Below are 24,340 nucleotides of genomic sequence, written 5' to 3'. Positions count from 1 at the left end.
CAGTTCATTGCAAGCAATAACAACAACAACAACAAAAAAGTCTTCAGAAACAGATTTTAGTGCTTATTCCCCCTTGCACCATTGGGAGCTGCCTTCAGACTCAGCTGCTAATCTTTGGAGTGGTGCTTTCTTCAGGGGACTTTATTCTGGATATTTTCTTCATGCCTCTCTTTGGGGGTTCTGGCTGGCCATCTCAGCTCTTGCCTTACATGCTTTTGCTGCTGTCCTCATGGTCCTCTGTGGGTTCTCTCAAGCACCTTCCCCATCACAAAAACATGGCTGTTGGAATAACAGTTCATTTAGGGTTTCCAGCAGTCTTCTAAAAGGTCTGAGAAGTCTTTGCTTCTCATTGTGGTTTTTCTGACAGAAAATTATTAATGTTAGCAAAAGCATATGGTTCTTCATCCCACACACAACTGAACAAACTCCAAGGGCCTACCAAACACTGACCTTCCTGACCAAACAACTAAATTTGAGATTCTTGGCTTCTGCACATTCTTTCTAAAGTGCACAGGCCCAGTTCTGCTGATTACAGCACAGCATCAGCCAGCACAGCTCTATCAACAGCCAGGAGCTTTCTATCCTCAAGTGAAAGACAAAACCTTCATTTCCCTTCCACCTTTAAGTGAGATGATGATCCTTCTTGCAGCCATTAATCCTACTTAGTATTTAGAAAAAAAGAAGGAATAATTTCTGCTTCTGAACTTCTCATACTATGAGGCACAGAGTTACCGTATGAGTTTCTTAAGAACTTCTCAAAAGTTAGTGTTGCAGTCAAGTAGACAATCACACCCTTGAGAGAGTTGTAGGCAATCTTTTGAGGCTTTAGCAAAATGTTTTATAGCAATGTGCTAACAGTATTGTAAAATCTGGGTGTGAGAATCTCCTATGCATCTGAGCAAGTAATTCATTAAATAGTTTCTTTTGGAACACTGGACATGCTTTATTTCATTTTTTTTCACAATTTATTTAAACATCTCACATATACAAAATACATTTTCTTTCTTTTTTGAGAAATGATGATTTTTTTTTTTTACCCATAGTAGGAGATGGAAATGAAATTTGAAAGCAGGAACACGTGATTTTGGAGGAAGGCAAAGAGGAAGAAAAATTATCCACATGCTTAAGCTGTGGGTGAGACAGGACATCCTAAATTTTAGGACAGACTTCAAAGAAACAGAGAAGCAATACTTTAAATGCTATTAGCACCATCAAAGTTCAAGTATTGGAAAGATACTTTGTAGTTATGTAATTAGCACCACTGTATTTTGAGTGGAACTGAAGTACCTCAGATCACAGGGAGAAGTTCCTACAAAAGATGTGGATCACTCTTGATTTAGTGTATGAGGTAGTTTAAACCTTTGGAAGTCATGGATTTAAACTTCCTCTGTGGAAGATATTCAAAGGCCACAAGTGGTGCAAACTTTCATGACTTTTTATTTTGCTTTTTTTTCTTTACAAAGGTTGACATTTCCCAAAACAAGGTGTTAAATCTTGAAAGACTTCCAAGTCCATTTGGGGCTGTATTAAATTTCATTGCACAATGCTCCAATCAATTCTTCTCCTTCTCTTTCGCCCAGAGTTTAAGCAAGTAGATGAACAGAAGAAATGGAAGGAGTCAGCTTTCATTATAAAAAGAAATGACAAGAGAATAATTTGGGAGAGGCTTTAAGTTAATTTTAGTTCATTCATTTAAAACAGACTGGGCCAATGTCCAAACCGAATTCTTGGTCAGCGCCGCCAATATCCAAAGGTGCAATGTCAAGAATGGGCAAGCGGGATGGCTTATTTGTTCTGTATTCAATGATTGTTTTGCCCCATTCGTTGTTCTTTCTCTGCAAGAGAAAATTGATTGCAATTGTTATTGCATTGTTCACAGTATTAAGAATTGTTTCATCTGAATGGATAATTTCTGAAATAATTTAATATGAATTTTGCTTCTATTATTTGCAGATAAGATACCCACATCCAACTATTTAGATCTCCAATACAGAGAAAATATTTACTTTAATCTTCTGTAGTCCTATGTGATGCCATATGCAAGTTACCATATTAGTCACACTGATGTTAGATCCTAAGAGAATCCCCCTGCCTGATTGTTTCAGGACTTAAGAGATCCTGCCCCTCCCATAGCTTGTGCACTGTTTTCTTACTAATCTTCTGTTTACATAGAATTTGGATCTAGTCCCTCTGAAAACCATTTTTTTGGCCACATGTACAGTACAATATAGGATTTGTTTGTAACCTCTTCCTTCCCACATGTTAAGGATCTGCCATGGTCGGGTTTGTAGGCTATGTATCGTCACCAGTTAAATTTTGCTGGTTTTCCCAATAATCTAATTCTTAATTAAAGCACAACTCTATCCCTAATCACATGCTTAGGCCAGGGCAGTCACTGTGCCCGTGGTTTCTGCATTACTTACAGAGCAGCCATCCTCGAGAACACTGAAGGTGAATCTGCTGTTGCCTTCAGCTCGTAGCTCAACATCATTGGATCCCTGCAGCACAACAGCCTTTTTCAGGTTGCCAGTTTCTGCATCCATGTAGGCAATGCTGTTCTTGCAGTGGTAGGTGATGTTCTGGGAGGCATGGTTGGCCAGCAGACGCATGAAGGCGAGTTGGGTGGCCATATCCTTTGAGGTCACTCCTTCACTATTGTATTCAAACTGAAAAACAGAAAGGAACCCAGTCAGTTATATTGCTGGGGAAAGGAGGATGCTTGTAATAAAAATGTGTGATAGCTGCTCTAGGCTCCTGGTTTCAGCTAGGGTAGAGTTAATTTCTTCTCAGCTGTTGATACAGTGCTGTGTTTTGGATTTGAAATGAGAATGGTGTTGAAAGCACACTGATGTTTTGGATTTTGCTAAGTCATGATTATCCTAAGTCAAGGACTTTTTTTCTTTTGTGGCTCATGCTCTGCCAGTGAGGAGGTGTGCAAAAGTAACTGGGAGGGAGCAAAGCTGTGACAGATGACCTAGGCTGACCAAAGGGATATTCAACACCATAAAAAATCATGCCCAGCATACAAGCTGGGATGAAGTAACCCAAATGGGCGGCCAATCTGGGTTCAGGAAGCAGGTGGGTCTGGTACCAGTCAGCAGCAATGTCATTGTGCATCACCTATTGTTTTCCTTTTCATTATCATTATTATTTACCATTGTTACTGTATTTTATTTTCAATTATTAAACTGTTTTTATCTCAGCATGGCACTTTTACTTTGATACTTTGATACCTCCCCCTTCTATGGGGGTGAATTGGGGGGAAGAGAGAGGGAGCTGAGCAAGTGGCAGTGGTACCTAATTTCTATCTGAGTTTAAACCATGACAGCCAGGAACTTTGCAAAAAAGTATGACAAGTCTGCAATCACTTTTCCATTGCCACTCCAGAACTAAAGATCATAAAATAGAAGTAGTAGGAGGTACACTGACAACCAGACATGAGTGGATGTAGTTAAACATGTAGTAGAGTTCTGTTCCAAGATATGGTGTTAACAGTTTATATGGATTCAGAGACAAGATCAGATACCCTCAAGGAAGACAATCTACTGTTTCCACAGCTACACACAAACAATCACTGTCTCAATAAAACTGTGAAACATTTTTTGATAGAATTTTGAAACTTTTTTAATATAATAATCTGCAGTACAAATGTTTTCTTCACTCTCATATTCTTTTTACAGCATCTACTTTTAGCCACTCTAAGAAACAGGACCCTAGACTGCTCTAATCCAATGTGATTAAATCTCATCTTAGATGCTTTATCACAATATCAACTCAATTTTATTTAAGAATGATGTAATTAATCTCCTTAGGTGTACAAAAGTGATGTATTTGCAATTTTCTGGGACAGTGTCTAACATGCAAGTAGTAGTTCTTGGTTTTACTAGCACCAACAATTCTGAATCTTATGGTATGCACTCAGAATCTCTGATGTGTAATATAAATATATTTCCAGGAATAGTGTTGTAAGCATTTTATGTAACAAATATCAGTTTAAAAGACTGATGTTTTTCTTATTTTTTCAGACATTTTTCTGGACTGTCTTTATATGTACCATATTCCAGTCCAGGTTTCCCTTTGAAATAACAAGTCAGGCTGAATTGGTCCTTTGCAGATATCAAGAAAAGCTAGAACGATACTGAGAAGTACTTTTAACAAACTGATCTAAACTAGAATCAGAGCTCTATACTCTTGAGATAAAAGGTAGTTGTTTTTTGGTTTTTTTTTCCTTAAAAACTTAATTTATCTGTTTGCTTCCTGAGAGTCAGTGAATTGGGAACTCTTCAGACACTGCTGTAGGAAACAATCACCCCGCCATACATCACTTACCTGGCTACCACCATTGAGTGTTTCACCAAACCATATGTGCTGCTTCTTGTCCTTGGGATTCTTGTTGATATACCAGTTCTTAGCAGGAATATTGTCAGGGTTGGCATAGATGCAAGTCTCACCATTGGAGAAATCACAGTATGCTCTAATGGCATCTGCAGTGCAGCCTTGGTTGGGATCAATCCAGTAGAAGCCTGTCATTGAGGGAAGAAATGTGAACAGTGGTTCACTCAGCATAAACTTTGCATTCAGTTCATATTCACTGTCTGATATAGGAACTCAAGCCATAAATATCACAGCTAGGTGCAATATTAAGGTGATAAGTGGGATACAGATATTTTGGATTATTAATGTATAAGAAACTGTACTTGAAAGCAAGGATTAAATATTTTTGTATTACTTTGGAAAATTATTGCAATAATGTGCAACAGTATCTACAAAGAGCTTTTTCAGGATGTAACTGTATCTATTTTCATTGGAGGCTGAAAGAACTTCTTCACTGGTCATTTAGTATGTTTTCCACGTGGCCAAGAATACCTTCCATTGAAGAAAGCTAATGCCCTGAATGTGCTCCCTGAGCCAGAAAGAGCAAACATCTGGCACTAACATACCGCTGCTCCATTCTGGGTGGCTAAGTCTGAGGTCACGACAGGTGCGAGCTGGGTTCTTTCTGGAGCCTTCTGGGGTCAGCAGGGTCTCAATTTGGTTGTTAAGTGTTTTCAGAGTGGCATCAACTTCATAATCCTTGGGTCTGAGAGAAGGCTGATCGGCCCGGTAGTATTCTGCATCAAAGCCAACTTCATATCCACCACCATTGGGGCCAGGGGGGCCGGGGGGACCAGGAGGACCAGGAGGACCCTGAAGTTTTCAAAGGCAGCAGACAAAAAGCATTCTGTTAGAGATATGGTGCTTTTAATGAAATGCTTCCATGCATGCATAGTCCTGGTTAATTCCCTCAGCTCTAATCGGGGGCAGCACATGTGGATCGCCCTGTGGTGACTGCAGTGGGTTGAAGCAGTGGAAGATGCACAGTGCAGGACTGCCACACTTCCTTTGTGCATCTGTCCTCTGGCCATAAGGAGTGAACAAAGCCTTTTAGCTTTGTTAATGTTTAATGTCTATTAAATAGTAACATTTAATATTAATATTTAATTAAATATTAACATTTAATTATTAATATTTAATGTTAATATATTTTTAATAAATAAAACCTAATATTAAATATATTTTTTGAATAAATAAAGCCAGGTGCATTACTAAACTGCTAGGATTCTGAAGTGATGTAATTACTAGGTTTATAGTGTAACATGAATGTGTTAGATCAACAACAATAAAAGGCTATACTCACAGCAGGACCTTGGCTACCATGAGAGCCACGCACACCAGCAGGGCCAATAGGTCCAGGGAGACCATTGCGACCATCTTTACCAGGAGGACCAGAAGGACCAGGTGGACCCTAAAAGGAAATATGAACAGTTTAAATGGCAGTAAAAATGCTAAAAATAGGGATTCACATGGATGGGAGCATACATATAGATTGCACAAAGAGAGTGGGAGTTATCTGAATATATTCTGAAATTCACATACCCTTGGGCCAGCAGGGCCGGTGTTACCAGGAGGACCTTGATCACCGTGTTGGCCCTATTGGGAAAGATACACAGTCATCAAAAAAGAGCAGTGGAACATGTTTGTGTTTGCTTGATTCAAGAGGGAACTGCATGTAATGTGTGTTTGGGCTCAGAGAGTGGGAATCTAGGGCTAATGACATTTATTAGTGGAGTTAGGGTACAAAATGCTTGTTCTGGGAAGAGAGGAGAAAGGGCATCAAGATGTATTTAAGAGGAAAACCTATAAAATTCTTTATATTACATATATATACATAAAATAAAATTCTTTATATTGTTTCTTCTGATCTTCAGAGAAGGCTTTAAAATAAAAGTCAGAATTCCTAAAGTTGATACCCAAATTTAAAGGGAAGAAAAACTACAAATTACTTTGGCCTTTCTGAGATAAAAGTTTTACAATTTCTGGCCAAAATAAGGAATAATGCTAAAACAAAGGGAGAAGATTTTTTAATTCTTTGCTAGTGAAATGTAATTGAGCTTCAGTGGGATCAACAGCAGTCACAGTTCTAATGCCAATACCAGAATTTGTCATTTTGTAAAAAAACACTGAATGTTAAAGAGACTATTTATGACTTCATTTGAAAGGTTCTGCAGAGTGGAGTAAGTGGTATTTACATGCTGTATTGTACATATATAATTCCTTGCTAGTGTGACCTTATTTTGGTTTTTTTGCTCTTTTTTATATATATATATATATATATATATATGTTTATAAATATTTTTTATTTTTTAATATATATGTAGATAAATAAAACCCTGAAAATATTTTACTTACAGCAAGACCAGGAAGACCTTGCAATCCATTGTGTCCCTTCAAGCCAGGCAGACCTCTAGGACCCTTATCACCAGGTAGACCTTTCTCACCACGTGGACCTTGTGGGCCCTAGGAAGGGATATAGGTGTCAAAGGAATAAATTAGAAGGCTTCAAGAACATACTCCTGTCAAAGTAAGAATTAAATGTAATATTCTACATTAAGCCATATCTCAATGTATATAATGGACATCCCCTTAACACACCCAGGAAGAGTGCCAATCCCAAAAGCTTCAGGATTGATCCCACAAAAGAGAATTCTAACTGAGATTCTAAGTTCCTAAATATTTTCAGGTCCTTAAGCATTACTTTTTGGGCCCCTTGATCATAGTTATTGATAAAGCATGTTTTCTCTTCTTGCACCAATGTGATAATGTATTTAAAAATCAGACTTACAGCAAGACCTCTTGGACCAAAAGCACCAGCAGGACCAACAACACCAGCAGGGCCCTAAAACAGGAACAGAGAATACATGTCACTGCTGTATATTGCTGTAATGAAGGTTCCATGCTCAATGCATCTCTGGAGAAAGTGAAGTAATTATCTATCCATTGTAGAGGTGGGATGTACTTTGTATATATGCATATCTGATAGACAAGTCTTAGTCCTCTTAGGCCTTAATCCAGAAGACTAAGGTATATAATCATCTCATTGACTTACGGGTTCACCACGGTTTCCAGGCTTTCCAGAAGGACCAACTTGGCCATGAGGACCAGGAGCACCCAGAGCACCACTGGGACCAGGATTACCAGGAGCACCACGCTCACCCTGGGAACAAAGGAATACAACAGGAGACACATGGTGTTATTACTGACTTACACATATTGGAATATTTCTTCCATAAAAATGAAATAAAAGAAAAAAGAAACAAGTTACCTTGAAACCAGGAGCACCATCACGGCCTGGAGGACCATCATTTCCAGGATTGCCCTATGAAAATACCGTGAAAAAAGTTACTAAATTCCATCACCTTTCATCTCACACAGAACTGCGTCTCAGTCTAATTGCTTACAGTGAGAGTAAGAAGATATTGAGATAGGACAATATAAATCTTAAAGACAAAAAACCTCTTCCTTACACATGTTATTCTCAAATGCCTTACATATACTAATGTTCTCAGAAATGGTCTTCAAATATATTAGGTTTTAAAAGTTAAGTAAGGGAAAAAAATTACTGGGCTTTGCAACATTTCTCTAAATGAAAAGGCTAAGACAATAGTGGTCTTCAGTAGCTTGCACTCTTTTAAAACTGAGACTTTCGTTTTGGAAGAAAAATGCCAGTGGAGGGAAAAGAACCTAAACAATAGCCATAACTAAATTTCTTCATTGTGGTACTTCACAAGGTTAAATGCTTCAATTTTTGAATGTTAATTTCACTTCAGCACTTAGGCTGTGTCCAAAAAAACCGTTTTCCTTCAGAAAATTCCAGTGAAAGAAAGTTTGAGATTTTTAAATTACTATTCTCTGTTCTCTTTGAAATCCTGCAAAGTCTCTGCAAGATTTTTATTAACAATGTATTAACTATGCTTCAGGTTATCAAATAATTTTCCCTGATAAGGCTGCAATTTTTATACTTCCATGAAAGATACGTATGTTCCCCACTCCACCTTTCTTGGCATTTAAGTAAAAGTGAAAAGATTCCGGGAGTGACTTCAGGATATATTTTTATATATTGATATATTTCAAACACAATTTGTGCTTTAAAAACTTTGTCATCTAGTTGGGCATAGGAATCTGTGTCTATAAAAATCCTGATACAATTTTCTCTGAAGACATTGTACAAGTCTGCTAGCACAACAGCCTCCAGTTCCATCCGCTTTTCCCAAGTATTTGTATTTGGATCAGAATAAAGGAAAAGCAACCTGAAGAGGATAAAAGACAGCTTACATCACGTCCAGCTTCACCAGGAGCACCATTTGGACCAGGAGAACCCACAGGACCAGAGGGACCACGGGCACCAGGAGGACCAGAAACACCCAGGGGACCAGGTTCACCCTAATACAGGAACAGTTGTAAGAAAATGTGACATTATAATACAACACAAACCAGTCTTACAGAACTTTTAGCCTTATCTAAGAGCAACATTTCTCTGCAATGAGTTTGGGAAGGAAAAATAATCAGGACACAAGAAAATACCTATCTATATCAAATGCTATCTTCATTCTAAATGTTACTATTAGAAACCTCTTAATATTTCTGACATTTCTGACATTCAGAAATTTGCTCACTTGCAGACAATTCTGGTTTGTCTGCAACAAGCCATAATTTCTTCCATTGATCTAGGTCTGGTAGGCTCATATCCTCTGTTTCCGTCAGCAACAGGAAGAGCATAATCTACATCTCCCTGGCTTCCCAGAAGCCAGGACCTCATGGGTATGGTTTTTTTTTTATTTTTTTTATTACACACTATCTGTTTAAAGCAGTTAACTAATCATATACTCACTGTTGCTCCAGAGATGCCTGGAAGACCACGTTCTCCCCGAGAGCCAGGCAGACCAAGGATACCAGGAGCACCAAGAATACCCTGAGGACCTGGGGTACCAGGAGGACCCTAAGACATGAAGAGAATAATATTTATATTAATAGACAAAAATAAATGTAACACACATACCAAAAATGACACTGAAATTTCATTCTTGGTTGCAATTTCTGCAGATCACAGAAGATGTTTCTATATTTTTTTGTTGAGTAACAATTGTAATACTTCACACAAGTGCTTACTTCAGTAAGATAGAAACATGTATGATTTAAAAAAAAAGCCAGTAATTCTGGATGTGAAAGCTTAAAGATACTTAAAAGTAATTAATTTATTTGCATAATTGTAAGTCAACCTGTGGGCAGACAACTTTAACCTTGTGATTCTCACAAATCAGAGTTTTTGATGCAGCTATGAATTGAGATTGTTCTACATGGACATTCACAGGTTTCTTCTTTTTCTATCCATGAGGATCAATTTCAGAGCAGAAGATGTGCTTCCTTTTCTCAGACTAAATATCAATTTCTTCTGTAGTTAAAGATACAATGCACCACAAGAGAAAAAAAGAAAGAAAACCCTGACCCGGAGATCAGGTTCACTTTTTATGGCATGTTTGTCAAGCATGCCTATAAACAATTTCTTGTGTCTCAGTGGAACTTCTACTTAAAGGCTTTGCCAAATTTGTGGATGAAATAGAAAAGCCCTTCACAAACACCGGAAGTATTTCAGAAGCCATAACATTTACATGAAGCGAAACATATTTAATGAGATGTGATACTCAGTAACTTACAGCAGCACCAGCCTCTCCAGATGGACCTTTCTCACCAGCAAAACCAGGTGGGCCAGCAATACCTTGTTCACCAGTGCGGCCAACTGGTCCAACATCACCACGCAGACCGCGAGGACCATCTTTGCCAGCTGGGCCAGGAGGACCAGGGGGACCAGTGATGCCCTAGGATTGAGTATGAATATGATACCATTACAATACAGACCTGGGGATAACATAGATAAATTTCATTTTAAGTCCATGTGAAAAAACAGTCCATTGCAATAAGCAGGTCATCACCTGCTCCGAAGCAGCAACTTCTATTGCTTTGTTTAGCAGGGGAGAGCTGGAAGCAGTAGAATTTTTTGACTGCTTTTTTTTTTAACTCTGGGGCAGGTGAAAGTGGCAAAATTTGGTGGGAAAATATAGATCTGTCTTTTGTTGGAGATATTAATTGCAACGATAAAATCCATGAGAAAGAAACAACCAGTATCTTCCAATTCAAGAGGATTATTTGCTTTGGATACTGGGAGTAAAAATTTATTTAAATCTAGAGTATCTAAGAAAAGAAATGCCTTTTGGTAAAGATTGGAAACACCTTTGAAAAGAAAAAAAACTACCATGTCAATCTAGAATGAGAATTTATTGCTGAAAAATAAAAAATATTCACATTCCAAAACACAGTGTGCTTGCCCTGCTCAAGACAGGGGCTAGAACTGCAGGTACTTTAGAAAATGTAGACATACGATAACCTTAACATTCTTCTGAAGATTGGACATGACCTTCTTATTCCACTCCATCGAGGGTAATTGCATAGCCATTGATTTGAACAAAAGCAAATAAACACAGATTTTTGGAAATGGTTGGGTACTTCAAGACTTCCAACTTCAAGGGTTGGGTGCTATGCCTAGTGATGCTTGATGGATTATGAAAACTCAAAAATTAAATGCATAGGTTGCACTCTGGGAGTTTGAACAATTAGATTTTTTTCTCATCCAATTCTATAATGGTCTGAGGTTATTCCAGTGCAATTGATTCACATCAATGAAACAAAAGTTAGGATTATCCCTAAGAAACTTCAGACTTATGTCCCATTAGAATTCTTCATTAGTTACTTACAGCAGGGCCAGGAGGACCAACTCTTCCAGCAGCACCAGGGAAACCAGTCATGCCCTAAAAACAAATTTGAAAATGAAGATTAGGTTTAATCTTTTCATGAAAAGCAACAATGTCAGTACTAAAAGCCTGAAGACTTACAGGAGGACCAGCATCACCACGGGGGCCAGCAGGACCAGCAGCACCAGCGGGGCCCTAAGTAGAAAGGATTGAAAAAGAGATGGATCAAGCAAAGACAATTAATGCTCCCTATTTAGAATAAGGGCTCAGTCGCACTATTGTGAAAGCTAAGGGTAATTTTTACACCAGCAGGAGGAGGACTGGGCCCAAAACCATGCTACCTATCCTGATAATAGGGTATTAAATTCTCACAGACATTTTACATTGGTATCATAAGGCTTGAGAAAAGTTGCATAAGGCATTTTTGAATCAGATTGATTTTCCTTGCAAATGTTACACGCATCTAAACAGATCTGGAAGTCAAAATGTGAAAGCAGGGCAAAATCATCAATTCCATCAATCACTGTGTGACCAATACAGCCACATAGTGAAAGATCCTGGTATTGTTCTATTAAAATTATACAATAAGTAACCCAAGCCACATTATCCTGCAACACTTTGTGGTATTTGAAGTACGTGAGTCTGACTTTCTGCATCATTTCAACCAGTTTCCCAGGTGTCAGCACATGAAAAGCCTATGTGTAAATGGGTGCATGGATGAATTTGCACACATGCTTCTGGATGACTGAGTATACAAATCAGACTGTGACAGCACATCCCATCTTTGAGAGAAAAGCGCCAGTGTCCTCATCTCAGAACTTACCCACAATCACACCCTGAATGGTCCAAGATAGAATGATTTTGCTGATCTTCAGAGCAAGTTGAAAATTAGCTATTATTTTTCTCTTCATTTCAGTTCCAGACTCACGATCTGAGCCCACATAAATAGATTGATAAAATTTACGTAATGTGTGAAAATCAGAATGGTAACTTTTCTCACAGCCTAGTTTGAAGTTTTGCTTCTTTCTTTAATTACCTTTTCAGAATTCAAGGCTTTCAGGCTATGTATTGCTTGCATGGCACAGTTGAGAACAATGCATTTCACAAAGACAATTCACTTACTGGTGGCCCAGAAGCACCAATTGGGCCAATGGCACCTGTTGGTCCAGTTTCACCCTTAGGTCCTTTGGGCCCACGCTCGCCTTTAGCGCCAGGCTGACCAGCTGCACCCTGTGGGCAGAAAAACAGACAAAATGAGGAACTGAAAACCTTGCACAGGAAACAGAGGAAGATTATGGCATCAATATGAGAAAAGTGCAAACTCACAGGGGGTCCAGCAAATCCACTGGGACCTACAGGACCAGGCTCACCACGTTCACCCTAGAGAGAGGACAAAGAAGAGATGACTGGTTAGAATGGTCTTTAAAAGGGCAGTTTTCTGAACATCATGTCTTTGACACAGGAATAATTGCAGAAATTGCTACTTACAGGGATACCACGGGCACCAGCAGGACCAGCAGGACCAGCAGGACCTCCTTCTCCCTAAAAGACAGCCCAAAACATTTTGACATTGGGAAACGGCCTTACAGCAGCCAGAACAGGATTGCTCCTGTGGTATAGATACATAGAGTGAGTCTCCTTGAGTCTCTAGTGCAGAGAATGTTACTGAAAATGTTTCTGGTTTTGGTCTGCTCTATATTAATAATTTCTAATGATTCTCAGACAGCATAAAATATAATTTTATATTTTATATATAATATAAATAAATAAATAAATAAATAAATATATACAGCTAACATGTGGTTATTCATTATTGTATCAAAACCTCCTCTCACAGTGCAAGTAGGATTGTGGATTTTAACCTCAGCTGGGAAAAATTCAGCCCAAGGCTGAACCAGAATCCTCTCCAGATATAACCCACTGCTGTGGAGATGTGCATCCTCCTTCCTGCCCTTTTAGAAAAAGGTTTGGGATCCTATGGCAAGCTTCACTGAATAGTCCCAACAGCTCTTGCTTCCTCAATCTGAAAAACTTAAAGAATTGATGCAAACTAGAAAGCTGGAATTGGTTTTTATGGAACTCATCTTTAATATTCATGTGTGAGTAAACTGTATCATCAAGGCATTTTTTCATTCAAAGAGTAGACCAGTACAATTACAGACTTACCCGATCACCAGCACCACCAGCAGGGCCAGGAGCACCAATGGCACCAGGGAGACCCTATAGGCCAAGAGACAGCACACTGTTTCAAACAAAATGTAAGCAGGACAAACTACTTTAAATAAACTTTCTCCTTCCTCTTGGAGAAAGGTATGGAACTAACTTTCTTTCAGATGCTCTCATTATAAAGGATACATGATTTTATAAAACAGAATCTATTCAGTTACTTTCCTTCCCAAAGTATGAATTCTAAGAAAGGCACCTGAAATCTCAAATTAAGGATAGTTTTGTGTAACTTTGCAGGCTGCCTTTATAACTAGCTGTCTGGGCTTAGCCCATGAAATTACAGAGGACACTGTCACACTGAACAGCTGTGCAATGTCTGTGCAATGCTCTGCTCATGGAATTTCTCTGCTTGGATGCATGAGAAGTGATCATTTTTCTCTCTCTCCCCCCTTGAATTCAATCATCCTTGGACAAGAGGCAAAAAAACTTCATTGGTTTTTATCAAAAATGAGCAGATATAAGCAGTAATGCAATACAGTGAGAAATGCAGGCTCTGAACATCCTTCTCAGTTATTTAAGTTCTGAGGTGTAGCAAGGTTAAGTCAAGTAGAACCAGAAGATACTTACACGAGCACCATCTCTTCCTGTTGCACCTGTATCACCTCTCAGACCTGGGGCACCCTGGAATACACAGTGGGAAAAATTATATTGGTAGTGAACTCAATAGTTTGTATGAAAGAAGTCTTGAGCTGTTTGCCGAGTATCTGTGCATTACTTAGACATCATACAAAAAGCTTATCATGGTAGGTTTTCTGAAGAACTGAGCACTGATTATTATTTCATTCTTATTGCTGAGTAGGTACTGACTTGCAAAGTGAATGTTTGGATGTTTCGGCATTTTCTGCTTTTCAGAATAAACCTTCTGTCATAAACCTTCTTGGTTTCTCCCAGGTCCCAAGAATTTTGAATGGAATTAGAAATTAAAAATCTAGCTCACTGAAAATGTCCATGTATATTACAAATGATGCATATAAATCCCCCTCAAAAATCTGTTTCTTTTGGTCAATAGATGTCCATCTGTAAAAATTCTTCTAGATATTCATGTTATACTTTCTATATGCAAGAAAGCAGCTATTACAAACAATGATGTCATACGGACAGACACATAAAATGCCACATTTCATATAACATTTCATATATTTTCAGGCCATCACTAGAGTCAAGAAATCAGATCAGCACTCTGTTCTCTCTCGTTTTTTTCTTAATACAGCCTAGTGTTCTGCATTAATCTGCATGTTGATACATAGGGTTTTAAAAAAGTTTTGGGATAGCACCTTATAAAAGACAGTCAGTCTGTCAGACCAACAAAACCTCTACTTACTTGCTGACTATTGAGTAATACAGTTTTACAGTAAATAAAAGTCACATTGTGGTAACCTGCAGGTTTTTCCAAGTTAATGAAATTTAGGCATCTCAAACCTGCACATACAGTAACAAGCCAGTTGTCCATCTTACCTTTTCACCCTTGCCTCCTGGAACACCAGCAACACCCCTCTCTCCTGGGATTCCACCAGGGCCAGCAGGACCAGGAGCACCAGCAGCACCAACATTGCCAGGCTCACCCTAGCAGCAAGAGCATATCATGTAAGTCAGGGTCAAGTCACTCACATAATGAGCAACAAAATCATCATTACTATTCTGCCCACCATTCTACTTAGTTGCAAACAGCGTGAGTAGTAACATTTTTGTCTTGAGTTATTGTATATGTTTTACTTTTCCAACTAGTGAAGATGCTAGATGTGAACAGTCTCTCTCCTATTCTGTGGGATCCTGAGGTTTTAGGTCCCTTTTCCAAATTAAACTTCTGTAGAATGACTAGCCATGGGAATCCAGAAAACAAAGACCCAGATTCACTTAGCACCAAGCCAGCATCACATTTGCTAGGGGATCACTTATTTTTTCACTTATATTTGGGGGAAAATATTGCTTACTAGACACAAGAGCTTCCTGTGTACAAGTTAGGTGTGGGTATAAACAGAAGTCAGCATGAATTTTGGTCAGAATCTAAGATCCTATGTCCAAAAAGAATAACAGCATACCCAGCTGACAACCTGTATTCAAACTGACTTCACCTCCCATCATCTATAGTACTAAACATAAACCCATTTATCATTAGTGTGGACTAGCTGGGATGGAACTTCACCGCTTGGAGAGAGGTTTTGGATTGCATTCATCAGGAATTCAAGAGCAAGGCACTGGCAGCTGGAAAAGGCATACCTTGTTACCATCAGGGCCTGGTGGGCCAGAGGGACCACGGCTTCCAATGGGACCAGCAGGACCGACAGCACCGCTCTCGCCAGGAGGACCACGTTCACCCTACAAGAGACAGTCTGATCTGAGAGCTTCCTTGAATTGTTCTCTAGCTGAAAGCACTGGCTAGGCACCATGACAGTGTGACACATTTTTATCTGAACAAACTAATCAGAGTTGTGCAGCTATTAACTAAATTGGTCATAAGAACTGGCTCTAGCTTTTGACACAAAAATATCAAAATTAAGTAATAAAGTCTTGCATCATGACAACATATGACAACTAAAGTATTAATACTTCTTGAATATGGATTTTGGCTACTGTGCTTGTTCTGTTAACAGTGTCTGGCATTCTACTGTCAAATGGAGATTCTGTTTTAGAACAAATAATGGATTCTAGTGAAATTAAAGGGTTAGTAATTGGCAAACAATTATTTTTACAGTGGCAGATGCCTGGTAGCAGGGGAATAAAGGTAATACCTCAAGCGTACTAATGTGACCTGTACATTATAACAGGTAGAAGGATAAATTCTGAATCATAGATCTATAGACATAGAAATAGCCAGAAACTCAATTTAAATGCACAACAGATCTTTCAAAGATAGAAACACTAGTTTTACTAAAGATATCTCAAATTATCTCAGTGTGATCAAGCTGGACATCAGTGAATAATCTGATAAGGCATAATAGAGTTTTTAGTTATGCTGGACAATCTGGAATTTGTGTAAAAACTATAATGTGGTCAAAGAACTGACTTAAGGGGAGATAGCGCACCAGTAGAAAGCACCAATGATGCAACAGATTAATTTATATTGTAGAGATGCTCCTAAATTATTTTTTTTTTCACACATTTTGTTAATTACAGAGAGGGAGAAAAAGAAGAAATATGCAGATATCACAAAGGTGGAAGCATTTGTCAACAGGACAAAGGACTGGCAGACTACACAGGAAGAAGTGAATAACCTGCTAGATGGCTGTAACAGCAAAGGGATAAAATTCAAGAGTGCAAGTACCAGACCATTTATTTAGGTACCAAAACTGAATTCTGCTGTAAATGGAGGTTTCAATGGAGAAAATGACTGAAAGGGAAAGGTAATAGCCTACAATATGTCACAAACATATACAAGGAGAATGTGATCTGGCAGTGGGGTATTTTTAGGAAGTGTTAGTTTTGTGTATAAAGCATCAGTAAGAACTGTTTTGAAATACACTGTGGGCTGGATATGTGATGCTTAGGGCAATCTAGAGCAGAGGAAAAAACTGCTACGACAAAGGAAACTAGGCTTGGATACACTGGCAAAATGAGAGTTTAGAGCAAGACATGGTTTCTGATACAGACTCAGGGCACTAAAACATAGGGAGCAAAAGTCTTGTTTAAACTGGTTGAAATAACTTATAAGAGTGAATGGGAATACTTGTCACTGGATACATTTAATCTGGAAGTCAGAGGAAAAGAAGAAGCAACAGAAGTAGGTTAAACATCAATATCTTTAGAGGCAGATTTGGAAAGCAAATAATTAATTGAGCCCTTTATAAACTACTACTTGCTCTACGTAAATGGAATCTTCCTGTCATACAGAAAGGTGCCCACACAAAGCTCTTTGAGGATGTTCACTGACACTTCAGAATTAAAGGGAAAGCAATACCTTCTAATGACTATTCCAGGTTCTGAATTCAACCTATTTATTCAGTCAGTACTGAGGAGCTACGAGCTGCCTAGCAAGGGATAGTAAAACTGAAATGGTCAGGCTAGGAAGGTCTGTGCACAGGCACTGTAGATGAAAACTCTCATATTTGTCAGGCCTCAGTCCTTTATCATCCATAGTCTCATTGTAAGGTTAATACAGGATATCATCATTTGGGTAATATTCATACTTATACAGAAGTTTACAAAGACTGGCAACTGTGTTAACACTAACTCAAATACCCTAACACCTGCAAAGAGCAGAGAATATTATCCTTCATTCCTGGGAGACTGCTGCAATACACTATTCTGTAACAGAGAAGAGCTTTTTGCCTTGAGGAACATGGAAATGTATATAGTTACTATTATTATGGAACACTTCATTAAGTGTGTTTATAACACATTATTAAGACAGTCTGTACCAGATTTCAAATGAGTTACTCACTCTTGGGCCAGCAGGACCAGGGACACCAAATTCACCATGAAGACCCTAGAAGAGAGCAGATAGAGTGGTAAAGTTTATTTTACTTGCTTAAACTGTACTTTGTTTCTTAGCAACAAATGGAAGTTCTCAAATTACAGAAGCATATTGAAAAGTTTCAGACAAATTTTCAGACAGACTATTACATACATGGAAATAAGCCCTTTTCCTCCAGCTGCACAGTATTTCAGGGTACACATTAGATAATATTTTTTCATCTGAAGAGTTAGTTATTAAATGACAAACTTTTTTCAGGTACATGCAATGTAAACCCTTTTACAGGGACACAGATGTAACTATAAATGTTAAAAGTGATTATGATACAAAGAATGCACAATTTGCAGACTACATCTCCCACTAACTATGCAGCAACTAGAGCATGAATCATAAATGAACCACCTCAGTTGGATGCCATTGTACATTCCCTGAAATCAGCTGAGGTACAAAAACATAATTAGAGTAGTGCAGGTTAGATTGAACCTTGAAGATTTTGAAAGAAATGTGAAGAAAAATATTTTTCATGTACTGTCTCTTCTGGGGGAAGAAGCATATTTTATTGCCACTCAAGGCCCAAAAAGCAAAGGACTATCTTTGGTCTGTTTCATACCAAAACTTTGAGAAAGGAAGTATGATGCAAGTTCCAATGCAAAAGGGACTATTAAAGTTTGCATGCTACCCTGATTGCTTTGTTTTGGCAAATAGATTCAACAGGCTCTTGCTTACTTGAGGTTAACAATAGTAGATTAAAATCCCCGAGATTTTTAACCCTGCCACTGCAAACACAGCCCTCATGCAATGCCTGCCACATCCATGGAATGCTGTGTCTGTCACTCACCCTCTCGCCTGGTTTACCAGCCTCTCCAGCGGGACCTGAGGGACCTGGCAGACCCTGAGTGTAAAGAAACAAGAGTACCAATATAGTTAAGGCAGCAGCTCCTCATGCCTTGGGAAATGTAGATAAGATTGAACAGAGCACACAGTTCCCTACCTGGAAGCCAGGAGGGCCAGCAGGACCTGTTTCACCTTTCCCACCTTGGTTGCCCTGGATGGAATGAAAAACAAGTGATTAACTTGGAAGAAGAAACACAGGGAAGTGGATTTAAAACTGGGAAGTCCCATTAATGAAAAGTAAATCACAAATTGGATTTGTGTGGAGGCTGCTACTTACAGTGACACCAGGAGGACCTTGAGCACCATTGTTTCCCTCTGGACCAGGAGCACCCTATACATGTTCAAGTAGAAAGCTATTATCAAAGTTTTGATTTGATATGAGCAATATTTCCAAAAAATTATGTGCCAGTTATTGCAACACATTCATACTTAAGAAAACTTATTTTGGAATTACAGAATATAGAAACCTTGCTGATATCATTTTTCCCACAGCAGACTGGTTTTTGGGTCCCTTAAAGGGAAGAATTAGTAAGTTTCAACTATCAGTAAAAAGTTGGAAATTTACAAGATGAAGTAGAAACCATATACCATGCTCTAAGAATTAAGGACAGGGAGTTCTATATTTTCCTTTCCATAGGATAATACCCCATGATTAATTACCCAACTAATACCCAAGAAGGGGAGTTTCCATTTATCCATTAAGTAATAGCTCCCACTGACATGAGGCTAAAAAGAATGCATTCCCAAGGGCTTTTCTAATTTCATCATCTATTCATACTTGCACAAGCCAATGTAATCTTATTACAGAGGTTTGGAAAATCTACTTTTTTTTTCTCTCTGGAAGGTGATAAAGAAAATATATCTACATACCCGTGGGCCAGCAAGACCAACATTGCCTTTCTCACCAGGTTTGCCAGGTTCACCCTGAAGTTGAAAGAAAAAGATATAAAAGTTAACCAACACATCATATTAGATGCAGCTTAAACTACTAAGCAGAGACTTATACTCTCACTGCCAGAAGATTTACTGTAATTTTTCTTTAACCCCAATTAAAACACACACAACCTCCATCTGTCTTTTCGGATCACTTAGATTAGCTCAAAAACAATGAGCTAAAAAGAAAAAAGCCTTTTCTTTTCAAAACTTGATGACCTTGTGTTTTGAGATCGTAATTGATGGCACTCCTCATAGTATCCTATGCAATCTACTACATATTTGCACATGTGTGTATGTACATCAACACCCAAGTCCAGGACATGTAAAGAACTCCACTGGTTACTCACTGGTAACTTTTATCCTAAGACGAGTGAGCTTTGGATAGTGCTGTATAAATAACAATACTCTGGAACTGGTTTAATAGCCAAACTTGACAGAACTTTTACAGATGTGAATATACAGAAGTAATAAAATGGACATGCTGAAATCATAAAATATATGTATATTATTCTAATCACTTCAATGTCAAAATATCCCTGAGCTAGTTAAACTGCTTTTTCCTTTCTTTAATCAGATTTTAGGTAACTGGAAAATAATTTTAAACAAAACTCTTGAATGTAAGCAGATGTAAGCCATCTGATGAGCAGCACAAGAGAATACAGGGAGATGTGTTAGATTAATGATAGAGTTGAGAATCTACAGATTAGTCTGGAAATACTTTCATAGTAATAAAAAGTTTCTGTACTATACTTACAGTGGGGCCTTTTGGTCCAGGGAATCCAATGTTGCCAGGCTCACCTCTATTACCAGCTGGACCAATTGGCCCAACTCTACCATCTGCTCCAGGGAAACCCTAGAAAAAGAAATCATACTATTAAAAGGCTGAGGTAGTTTAATTAGAGCTCAGCTTTAGGAGAAATATGTACTGACAGGGAGCAAATGTCATTTAACTTTTCACCATTTATTGCATTGCATGCTCATGCATCCCTCCCTTTTTCTCCTTTTTGTAAAACTCTGTACTGATTTTTCCCCTTCCAGGACACAGGCCTGATCTGAGACCCACAGAAATTAATGGAAAACTTAGCACTGATCTTCTGAGTAATACAATAGAAAATCTTCCTGGTTTTACACAGTTGTGTTAGAGCTCAGTGCTGAGATGTCTGTTTTATACAGTTGTACTTCATTCTTTCCCATGCAATGAGGGAATAAAAAGCAAGGTACTTACAACAGGACCTTCCTTGCCAGCAGGGCCTGGGCTTCCAGGCTGACCTGGGAGACCCTGAGAAAGGAAAGGTTTCACGTTTTTAGAAGGAAACCTACTCACCCAACACATAACCACCATTTTTTCTAATGCATGCACACACACACAGAGGTGCTAAGCTATCAATGTACACTTTTTAAACAGGACTGTAGGCGCTATCACATTTCCACCTGAACCATACTGACTGTTAATTTGGTGGTGCGTGCTCCCATGCCAGTTAAAAATCAGTACAGGGAAGTACCTAAATTATTTTAGACAAACTAATTTAGGCTCTGCTTTAGAGGATAGTGTGTTTCAATGTTTGCAGATGCCTAATACTCATATGTGCATTGCAAACTTTCACTTCACAGGGTAGGGTAGGAAAAGAAAGAATAAGGAGTATAAATATAATGAGATGAACATAATCTGGCTGCAGCCAACACCACTTAAAGTGAATGGCTGGTTTCAGTGAAATAATTTGCAAAACAAAAAAAAATAATAATTGAGATCAGCAATTTCACATCATTTTAGTAGGGTCTGCTTTCCTTTGAGTTTTTTAAAGAGAATACATACACCTCAATTGTGATCATAATGACCACATTCTGTAAATAATCACAAGTGAAAACCCCTTACAGAAGTCAATGCAGTATCCAGTACAAAAGGACAGTGCTCCATCCCAAGGCAATCAAATGCTCCCCTAACAAAAGTAACTACTTTCAACAAACATTTTGATGCTTCTTAATCGTTCCTAAAGGGGTTTTTCCAATTGAGTGGTGGAAGTGCCCAACTGTGGTTAACACATGCTGAATTTTCGCAGTTGGATTTCCAAATAATTTTATCCATTAAGATACTTTCTTTCTATATAGTTCAAACTTAATCCACAGAGTTCAAACTTACTCTTGGACCCATAAGACCAGGCTCACCAGGACGGCCAGCATCACCATTAGGACCCTTAGCACCAACAGGACCACTAGCACCACGGTTACCAGCAGGTCCCTACCAAAAGAAATAAAAATAAAATTAGGCAGAGGTAGCAAAAAGCATTGCACATCTGTATATAAAAGGTGGTTCAGAAATAGTGACCCAGATAAAAGTCTTACCATGACACCAGCTCTGCCATCAGCTCCAGGGAGCCCACGAGATCCAGGTACACCCTGCAAGTCAACACAAAACAAATCAAGAAAGGGAAAGAAATAAATCTGTTCCTGTGATGTGTATAGTGCCTACTAGATTTCAGCCTTCCAAGCAGGTCTGCTGAATTTGAGGTAAGCACAGCTTTAAGCACACAGTGTAAACAGGTATTGTGAAAGGATCTCTCTCGCTTCCTGCAGATTTGCTTAAATTCTAATCTGTTTGTATTATTTTCAGTGTTCATTGTTACTAATAGTGGCTCTAGCCAGCTGCTAAGATCCCACAACCTGGCCCACACAGTTCCACATTCCCTGTAGAGAGTTACTGACTCTGAATTCTTTATCTCTGCCAAAAAACAATCTGGGGAAAGCACTGCCATTTTTCTTATTATTTTCTTGTGAATTCTTTTCCTTCACAAAAGCTACATGCCTCCGGAAGTTCATGAAGTGGCTTTCTCACCCAGTGAAAAGTTTACTAGCCATCCTTGAAGAGACTGAATTGAAAGCTTTTGCCCTTCATTATGTGTGAGCCCATTATCTGTTTTAAGCAGTTAGATCCCATCACAAACTTTTAAGAGTAATAAGATAATTCACTAAATATTACAGAGTGGGTAAATCAGAGCAATCTCTAAATACTTCAGGGATAAGTAAGCATTAATGCAAAGCAAAAATGGGTTTGGTCCCAACTAATCAAAAGGCTAAGGATTGAAAATTATCACTGCTTAGCAGCATTAATGTAAATTTAATTACTCATAATTATTTTATTTGCCTGTGGGACTCTAGATTGATTTCCACTTTTCTTTTTATTTCTGGAACATGAAAAGAAAACCTACTCTCAGACCAGCAGGGCCTGGGGGACCAGCAGAGCCAGGTTCACCAGGGCTGCCTCTCTTGCCTTCCTCACCACTAGGGCCAGGAGGGCCAGCAGGTCCAGCAGCACCCTATTTTGGACAAACAGAGAAAAAGAAAATATCAGATGTGGTGTTGCAGATATTATCAGGCCTTTGACTGAAAAAGCCTTCACATTTTGCCATACTTACAGGCTCACCCTTCATACCACTTTCTCCCTTGGCACCAGCGGGGCCTGGTTCACCCTAGAGTCCGAAACAAAAAGAATTAGGCAGCATTCCAAAAATCTCTCTTCTACCTGGAGAGCTTACTCATGAAACAAAAAAATTATTTTATCATCTAATGGCATGCTTCCCTCTACTGTGAAAATGGGCAACGAACACAACTGTATTTTTGACTTAAAGGGCATAAACACAAACATGTTAAAGATGCTTAGGAATGACAGTACTGAACAATGACACATTTAGGGCTGGTTCCTCTACTGAGGACACACAGTGAGGGTTTAGCTGTGAGACTGCTGCCACATCTCTCAATGCTATCAACATGGACAGAACTCCACAGTCATATAATATTATACTGTGTTGGAGGGGACCCACAAGGATCATTAAGTCCAACTACTCCTTGCACTCATAGGGAGCGCTAAGTGAACCTTTTCAGTCTCAGCATCTAAAGCAAGTAACGAGATACAGAAATTAACTAAAATGTTCAATTATAGTGCATCAAGAAAAAATGTCTCCACTATAACATAAATATATCCAGAGGAGATATTTTACAACTGTGGATACTGCATCTGGTTTCCAAATACGTGCAATATAAGAGGTCACTTACAACAAGTCCTCTAGCACCACTAGGACCAGCAGGGCCAGGAGGACCAAGAATACCACGGGGACCAGGCAGACCAGGAGCACCAGCAACACCAGGAAGACCCTGTCCAACAGAGGGGGAAAAAGGTATTGTGAACCCATTGTCTTTTCTGCTGCATTAACTGAATTTGGCTTTTTTTAGAGCAAACATGTGTGAGCGTAGTTGTACTTACAGCTGCACCTTTAGCCCCTGGAAGACCATTAGCACCGGGGTTGCCCTGTTAAAAAAGATAACAATACTGGTCAGTTCAGAATCAAAAGTGCACACATCTGACCATAGATAAAACCTAGCAAGTTACTCACTGGAGGGCCAACAGGACCACTAGAACCAGGAAGTCCAATCTCTCCTCTTGGGCCAGCAGGACCACTAGGACCAACATTACCAGCAGGTCCAATTTCACCCTGTTGGAGAGAAGGACAGAACCCTCTATCAGTGTACACAGTGTTATGGCAGCAGTGAAGCAATCCTGTATCAGCCTGGCATGAAGATAATCATGTTTGTGTATTCCCACTTCAGAGGGCAGGAAACCAAGCAGCTGAGAGCTTTCAATGGATTTTAAAGGCACTCAAGTTGGGATGCCTATTTAGGCTCCTTCTAAGGCAATGGCTAAGACAGGAAAAACAGATGCTTACCCAGAAGGTTGACCAAAAAAAATCAGAATTCCAGT

General features: G+C 38.9%; 1 protein-coding gene across 1 annotated transcript in view; it reads right to left on the bottom strand.

Moving 5' to 3' along the window:
* Window positions 1-922: 922 nt before the first annotated feature.
* COL1A2 (collagen type I alpha 2 chain) overlaps window positions 923-24,340 on the bottom strand; it is a 39,831-nt gene continuing 16,413 nt past the window's right edge. The window contains exons 17-52 of the mRNA XM_058831529.1: window positions 23,976-24,074; window positions 23,846-23,890; window positions 23,638-23,736; window positions 23,001-23,054; window positions 22,794-22,901; window positions 21,931-21,984; window positions 21,728-21,826; window positions 20,816-20,869; window positions 20,345-20,443; window positions 19,525-19,578; window positions 18,932-18,985; window positions 18,752-18,805; window positions 18,599-18,652; window positions 17,728-17,772; window positions 15,567-15,665; window positions 14,805-14,912; window positions 13,917-13,970; window positions 13,290-13,343; window positions 12,612-12,665; window positions 12,450-12,503; window positions 12,246-12,353; window positions 11,265-11,318; window positions 11,127-11,180; window positions 10,032-10,193; window positions 9,209-9,316; window positions 8,653-8,760; window positions 7,643-7,696; window positions 7,427-7,534; window positions 7,163-7,216; window positions 6,730-6,837; window positions 5,917-5,970; window positions 5,678-5,785; window positions 4,941-5,187; window positions 4,330-4,523; window positions 2,424-2,666; window positions 923-1,835 (exon numbers count right to left, since the gene is read on the bottom strand). Coding sequence (XP_058687512.1) covers window positions 1,689-1,835; window positions 2,424-2,666; window positions 4,330-4,523; window positions 4,941-5,187; window positions 5,678-5,785; window positions 5,917-5,970; window positions 6,730-6,837; window positions 7,163-7,216; window positions 7,427-7,534; window positions 7,643-7,696; window positions 8,653-8,760; window positions 9,209-9,316; window positions 10,032-10,193; window positions 11,127-11,180; window positions 11,265-11,318; window positions 12,246-12,353; window positions 12,450-12,503; window positions 12,612-12,665; window positions 13,290-13,343; window positions 13,917-13,970; window positions 14,805-14,912; window positions 15,567-15,665; window positions 17,728-17,772; window positions 18,599-18,652; window positions 18,752-18,805; window positions 18,932-18,985; window positions 19,525-19,578; window positions 20,345-20,443; window positions 20,816-20,869; window positions 21,728-21,826; window positions 21,931-21,984; window positions 22,794-22,901; window positions 23,001-23,054; window positions 23,638-23,736; window positions 23,846-23,890; window positions 23,976-24,074 — 3,306 coding nt within the window. The 3' untranslated portion in view covers window positions 923-1,688. The remainder of the gene's footprint in view (window positions 1,836-2,423; window positions 2,667-4,329; window positions 4,524-4,940; window positions 5,188-5,677; window positions 5,786-5,916; window positions 5,971-6,729; window positions 6,838-7,162; window positions 7,217-7,426; window positions 7,535-7,642; window positions 7,697-8,652; window positions 8,761-9,208; window positions 9,317-10,031; window positions 10,194-11,126; window positions 11,181-11,264; window positions 11,319-12,245; window positions 12,354-12,449; window positions 12,504-12,611; window positions 12,666-13,289; window positions 13,344-13,916; window positions 13,971-14,804; window positions 14,913-15,566; window positions 15,666-17,727; window positions 17,773-18,598; window positions 18,653-18,751; window positions 18,806-18,931; window positions 18,986-19,524; window positions 19,579-20,344; window positions 20,444-20,815; window positions 20,870-21,727; window positions 21,827-21,930; window positions 21,985-22,793; window positions 22,902-23,000; window positions 23,055-23,637; window positions 23,737-23,845; window positions 23,891-23,975; window positions 24,075-24,340) is intronic.

This window comes from Poecile atricapillus, chromosome 2 (genome assembly GCF_030490865.1).
Source record: "Poecile atricapillus isolate bPoeAtr1 chromosome 2, bPoeAtr1.hap1, whole genome shotgun sequence".
In the NCBI taxonomy this organism is placed as follows: Eukaryota; Metazoa; Chordata; class Aves; order Passeriformes; family Paridae; genus Poecile; species Poecile atricapillus.
This window is presented reverse-complemented; position numbering and strand designations above follow the sequence as displayed.